General features: G+C 37.6%; 1 protein-coding gene across 9 annotated transcripts; it reads left to right on the top strand.

Moving 5' to 3' along the window:
• Nucleotides 1-725: 725 nt before the first annotated feature.
• On the top strand, nucleotides 726-6,350 carry LOC110890048 (formin-binding protein 4). Of its 9 annotated transcripts, none has more exons than XM_022137619.2 (10): nucleotides 730-935; nucleotides 1,949-2,041; nucleotides 2,138-2,285; nucleotides 2,498-2,622; nucleotides 3,051-3,730; nucleotides 4,258-5,243; nucleotides 5,338-5,417; nucleotides 5,500-5,595; nucleotides 5,680-5,753; nucleotides 5,851-6,350. In XM_022137619.2, the coding sequence occupies exons 3-10, from the start codon at nucleotides 2,246-2,248 to the stop codon at nucleotides 6,068-6,070; spliced, it is 2,301 nt and encodes a 766-aa protein (XP_021993311.1). In that variant the 5' UTR covers nucleotides 730-935; nucleotides 1,949-2,041; nucleotides 2,138-2,245; the 3' UTR covers nucleotides 6,071-6,350. The 9 variants fall into 9 exon arrangements, with proteins under 9 accessions (XP_021993309.1, XP_021993307.1, XP_035835267.1 ...); XM_022137616.2 differs by having other exon boundaries at nucleotides 3,048-3,730; XM_035979373.1 differs by having other exon boundaries at nucleotides 2,138-2,289; nucleotides 3,048-3,730.
• The last annotated feature ends 434 nt before the right edge of the window (nucleotides 6,351-6,784 follow it).

The raw sequence follows: 6,784 nt of genomic DNA, 5'->3' as shown, positions 1-6,784 counted from the left end.
GAGTTTGTCATAATTTGTACATCGTTGTTAGGTTTGTCATGATTGATATGGTTTTCATTAATTGAGACATATTCGAAGAAATATGTTCCACCAAATTGAAATACTTTTAAGTCTGTGTAAAAAAAATTTCCAAATTTGATTAAGTCGAATAAATCCGAATTCAGATAAGCTTATTCAAACTCAAAAACAGTTTCAAATCTTTAAATTTAGTAAACAAAATGGACTTATATGACCCGATGAATACCCTATGTCCAACAAGTGCCTAAAATGTCATGTTGTTAAGTGTATCATTCAATTTGATTTATCATTGAGGTGATGGTGGAGTGGTAAGGGAGAGACTTGGTATTCTAAGGGACACGAGTTTGATTCCTGCCGTCCCCGTTATTTTATGCGGCACCTGGTGATGTTGGGAGACTAGGCAAATAAGTGAAGATCGATAGTTCAATCCTTGAACTGAGCGGGTTTTACCTCACCGCACTGTCGTGCATTCGGGCGAGTGTTCACGGGCTTCAGCCCTAGGTGAGGGTTTTTCTCGGTTCAGAGGCGAGTGTATCACGATGTGGTGAATTTCAGCAGTATCCAATTTGAAGGATTCGTTGGCTATTAAAAAAAATAAAATTGAATAATATAATAATAATAATGGGTCGAATGAAGTTAGGCCCAATGTATATGGACTTGAGAGCCCACTAATTTCACTATAAAGTCGAAATAGAAAAAAACACACTAGTCATATCAATCAAGTACACGATCTCCTCTGCGAATAACCTAGCCCTAGGGTTCAAACTTCAAATCCAAACATCAAGATTTCATCAAATTCACAATTTTTGCCAGTTAAAATCTTCAGTTCGTGATGGGGAAGAGAAAGGAGCGTAGACTTAATGCCAAGAGTGCTGCTAATCGAAGAGTAAAACTCGATCTTCTACCGGAACCCTCTGGTAATCCTGTTTCTTTGCTTAATTTGTGTCTGTGTATTGATTATTAGCCGTTGAGATTGCTTAGATGATAATTGATTTGAGGTGTAGTTAATAATATGTTTGAATGTTTGTTTAATATGGAATTTACTTGATGTCATTTGATTATTGTGTTTATTCAACAGTTGTAGTATCTTTAAAGGATGTAGAGAGAGTTATGCAGGGCAGATGTAGAATTATACGTAGAATCGTGATGCGATTACTTCCTCGGTTCCTCTAACTTTCAGCTTGCTTGTTTTTGTGACCTATTAAATATAAATGATTAGAGTTTTAACGAATCGACTGGTTTCATTAGAGTTTATTATGACCTTTGATTTTGCCTTTGTCTCGATCTGCTTATTAGGCTGATTTCTAGGTTGGTGATATAATTTTAATATTGGATTCAGTTGTCACATTCATTGATATCGCAAGCAAATATATTTTCATATATTATATCTTGACCTATCATGTACACCTGAATATCGTAGTTATCACAGTTGTTAATGGTGATCGTAGCTATATGCTATAGCGAATAGCATGGCGATGCGGCAGTATGTAGCTATACGATGGTTATCGACTAAATAGCAGATTTCTAAGGTTTCTTTTAATGGTAAATAAAAATTGCGATTGAAAAAGAAGTGTATTTAGTGTTAACTGTAAAGGAATGATTTATGGTGTAAATATGGAAATTCCCTAATTCACGGGAATTTATGATTCATTTCTTAACATTTAGTGCGTATTTTACTATTTTAGTTATTTTTGATAAAATATACATCTAAAATACTTTTTAAATTTTTATCTAGTGCATCGCTAAACATGAAACGTAGCATGTATGTAGCTTGTCGCTATTGTCCGCTATACGCTGTTGACAACTAGTGTAGTTATCTATTGAATTTGTTAACTTGCATGCTATTTACCATTGCAAGTTATTTTTGGGTATTACTTGGTATTATACAAATAGGCTTTTAATCATTCATTATCGTGACCGACACTTTTAGGAGATTTTGGTGATTCGTCTAACCAAGAGGACGTTGGAGTTGGAGGCAACGGAAAAAATCATGCTGGGTCACCCAATTCACCATCATCTTCAGGTGGGTTCCGTCAAATTTCTACACGGAATGATCTTTGTAGAGGGCATCATTATATTCGTTGATCTTAAATTTATACAACATGTTTGCTCCCCCAAGATAATCCTTTCAGACTGTTAGACGGCTGTGGTATTGGGAACTCAATTGGTCTTCTGAGCCCGTTCAACTTTGCCACGTTGTTTCTTTGATTGAAATTCCTGACATGTTATGTTGCACGCAGAGTTTCAACATGCCAACACGATTAGTGGTTCGTATGTCTCTGCCTTTTTGTTATATTCTGAGTTACTAATTTATTTCCAATGTTGCAGGTCGCTGTGACATGATATGCAAAGTCCCCTCATCATGATTTATCGAACTTTATTAACAGTTTTTTGTTATTAGTTTAGGCCGATATGAGTTGTAACCAGGGATATGCGTGTTTTATTTTACGACGCTTGACATGTTTACATATTTTTTCAGATCGAAAGCCGGAAAATCCTCTGTTGTTGCTTGGACAATATAGCGATGAAGAAGGTGAGGAAGAATCGAGTAAAGAAGTAAATCATGGAGCTAGAGAAAACACTCCGACAGTGCTGGATGAGCAGGTGTGCTTCTAGATTACAGGATCTCTAGTAATTCGACTTTAAATAACGAGTAAAGTACATGGATGGTCCCCCTGGTTAACCAAAAATTTGGATTTAGTCCCTAGCTTTTTTAAAGTACATGGATGGTCCCTGTGGTTTGCACTTTGTAACATATTTAGTCCCCAACTTTTGCCAAAAGTACAGGGATGGTCCCTGTTGTTTGCACTTTGTAACTCATTTAGCCCCCAACGTTTAGTGACCATCCATGTTGTTTTGGCAAATATTGGGGACTAAATGCGTTACAAAGTGCAAAGCACAGGGACCATCCATGTACTTTTGAAAAACTAGGGACAAAATCCAAAGTTTTGGTTAACCACAGGGACCATCCGTCTACTTTACTCTTAAATAACTTGTACATGGAAAACCTATCCCTTTTTTTTTGCTAGCAGGTAAAGGTAGACAATCATGATAGTACAGGAGCCGATGTAGATGAAAAGCTTTTAACTGAAAAAGTTGATCAAGAGAAAAAACCTTATCCAGTGGATGTGTTGCCAAATTTGGAGAAAACTGTAGAAGATGATAAACCTGAGCCTCTGCACAGAGATACAGATACACTGGATCGGGCCTCAGTTTCTTTGACATCTGAAATGCAGACAACAGGGGATGTGGATTCGGGCTGGAAAATGGTGTTGCATGAGGAAAGTAATTCATATTACTACTGGAATGTTGCGACTGGTGAAACGTCTTGGGAAACCCCTGATGTTCTGACCCGAGGAAATGAATCGGCATATGATCCTAAATCTGTTCCGGAAATTGAAGAAACACATGCGACTTATGTTGATGCACAAGCTAATAATGAATGCACAAATGGTGTGACTTTTGAGGCCAAAGAAAACGATAATTCTGGGATCGAGTTGAACGTACATAATGGGAACTATACGGATATCATGGCGAATGATATAGATGAGGGCGTTGCTACTCAGGCTTGTGATGGTTTGAGTAACGTGGAAGCCCACCGTAACGATTCTGTTTTTCAAGATATGGGTTGTCATGGTGGCGAATCGTCTGATGCTTTTCGTCTTCTAGAACTTTGTGAAAGTTTATCAGAAAGATTAAAATCGTTGGAAGGGTATGAACTTATTCTTTGTGATTGTTGCACACTTCTCTTTTGTGTTTTTTGTATTTTATTATCGGATTAATAGAGGCAGGGAAATGGGTTGGTTGGTTAACGATAACAGGTCAAGGTTTTTTAGTAAGGGTCAAAATGGGTTTGGTCAAGCCACCGACCAAATACTCCTTTATATGCTTTCAAATAAAATGTAAAAAAAATAGAGTCAACCGCCATTTTCGTCCTTGTGGTTTGTCCAATTATGCCAAACATGGACAAATTTCAAATTTGTATCATTTCCGTCCCTGACATTCTTGAAACATGTCCGTCCGTTCAGTCCAAAAACTTGACGTTTGTTAAAACCTTCCGTTTGATGAAGGGTAAAACCGTCATTTTCCTATTTTTTTATTTTCTCTTTTTTAAACCCTATTAAACAGAAAATAAAAAAGTGAAAATGGTGTAAAAAAGATTTTTTTTAGGAAAATAGCGTTTTTATCCAGGTGTGCATGTTATTAATGTTTTTATAATCTTTGTTGATATAATTTTAGGCCTGAAGGGTTCGGTGACCAGATATCAAAGTTGAAGTTTGAACTTGATATAAGGCTTGCAGACATTAAGTCACTAGTACCGTATGGATCATCATTGCTTCCTTTTTGGTTGCATTCCGAAAACCAGCTGAAAAATCTGGAATCTTCTATCAACAATGAAGTCTTAAAACATTTACAACGCACAAGTTCTGGCGAAATTAACGACCCAAAAACCAGATTTTTGGAAAACATCGGTGAATATCATGAAAATCAAGTTCCAACAGATATTGACCCGAATGCAGGCCACCACTCGGTGGAAGATGAAGACATGGATGTGGAGATGGAAGTTGAGGATACTGCAATTCATTCTAAAGACAAAGCGGACCCCCAGAACGGGTCCCACCTGGATCAATCTGTTTCTCCGATCCTGCATGAACACCTTGATTCTCGTGGGTCTGAACAACCACTTCCTCCAAATGACGAATGGATTCCGCCCCCTCCACCGGATGAAGAACCGTTTCCGCCTCCACCGCCAGACGAGCCGCCTGAAGCTCCGCCACAACCGTCAGATATGCAGACAACACAACCTTATTCTTACGGAGAACAATATAGTTTTACGTACCCAGGGTCTGGTTTTGACTACTATGGTCAAACAAACACTGCAATCTCGAGTAACGGTTATTATGTAGATGCTAATGGGTCTCATATACCTGCTCCTCTCCCAAACGTTTATTATGCACCGGTGCTCAACCCAGAGACAGCGACATATTACACTCTACAGGATGGCATGATATCAACTGTACCAGCCGTTAGTGGCGTAGAAACTTCTTTGCAGAGTTCGGTCTATGGGAACATCATCTCTGATCCCATTAAATCTTCTACGGTGGTTTCTTCTGTTTCAGCCTCTTCTCATGTACCAGAAAGTTCTAGTGTAACACATGGTGTTTCTGTGGTGTCCGCTTCGTCTGTTGCTTCAACAGAAACGGTTCCCAAGGTTCAACCCAAAGGTAAAATCTGAACGTGATCATTCGATTTATACATTGACCCTGTTAGGATATCCAAGTTGGTGGAAAATCTTATAATTTTCTTCTGTCTTTTCAGTTACGCGTATCAAAAAAAGAACCGTTGCGGCAGTTCCCACTTTAAGGTCCAACAAAAAAGTTTCTGGTTTAGTGGATAAGGTAAAATCTCGCATTATTAGTTAATTTAAATTAAATGTTAAACATCCGAAGATGGATCAATATCGACGGTTATACTTTGCAGTGGAAGGCTGTTAAAGAGGAATTGCATGAAGACGAGGAAGATGAACCTGAAAATGCATTAGAGATTTTAGAGAAGAAACGCCAACGAGAAATTGAGGTTTGCTAACTGTCAATTCAATTTTTCCCTTTGATTCGCGCGCGCGTTCCCTTTGGCTTACGGTGTACTTTTTTTATGTTGTAGCAATGGCATGCGCAGCAGATTGCATCCGGAGAAGCGAAAGACAATGCCAACTTTCAGCCGCTTGGTGGTGATTGGTAAAGCCCTTCATTTTAGTTCTTCGGTTTTGCCGTTTTGGTAAGTATAAACTAGTGTAACCGTTATAATTTTTAACGATATTTTGCTCTTTTTTAGGCGGGAAAGGGTTAGGCGAAAGAGAGCTAAAAAATCAACACAAGCTGAAGAAAATCTAGCAACAAATGCTACCGATGAAACAAAACAACAGCCCAATCTTGCTGAAATTTCAAAACAACTCCCGACGGGATGGCAGGCGTATTGGGATGAATCGTCGAAGCAGGTTTATTATGGTAACTCGAAGACATCAGAGACAACATGGACTAAACCAACAAAGTAAAGAACGCCAAGCGTTATTCGCCATTTTTACAGCTAACACCAGCACTTGTTTACATGGACATTTAAATACAGTCCGGCAATGCATTGTCTCGATCTGGATATTGTTGATGAAGCTGGAGAAGAGTGGATCGACGCGTTTGTTTTGTTGTAACGACTGATGAATGTTTTCTGGGTTTATGTATGATGTTATTTTGACGAGTTCAGGTTGGACAAGCTGATCAGTTTAAAAGGATACACTTTTTATAGACTATTCGTTAATATCAGTTAAGCTATCCACTTAACCAATAAGCTTACTGTTGAAAAACTGTATCCAAATCAACAATCACACTTTTTGAAAATAAGAAAAGTGCTTTTATGCTTTAACAAGAAATAGCGTGTTCTCTTTTCATGATTATCTAATATATATAGCGCATTTATTAAAAAATAAAAAAAAAACTATACAGACTTGCCTAACGTAAAAAGTTACACTGAATGTACAGAAAAAAGTTGCAAAAAGTATTTATGTAATGGTATTTTTTTAAAACAATTTTTTAAACTACGTAAAAAGTACACAACGAATTACTATCTAAAGATTATTTTAGTTTTTCAAGTTCAATCTAGAAAAAAGGAAACTACGAAGAAAACACATTTACTGAACAATATAAAAAAAATCATAATTGTTTCATTTTTGTCAATGTAAAGGGGACGGGGCACCACCGGGTAGATGAAATCGGGT

This window comes from Helianthus annuus, chromosome 11 (genome assembly GCF_002127325.2).
Source record: "Helianthus annuus cultivar XRQ/B chromosome 11, HanXRQr2.0-SUNRISE, whole genome shotgun sequence".
NCBI lineage: Eukaryota > Viridiplantae > Streptophyta > Magnoliopsida > Asterales > Asteraceae > Helianthus > Helianthus annuus.
The sequence above is the reverse complement of the archived record's forward strand: the minus strand, read 5'-3'. Positions and strand labels throughout refer to the sequence as shown.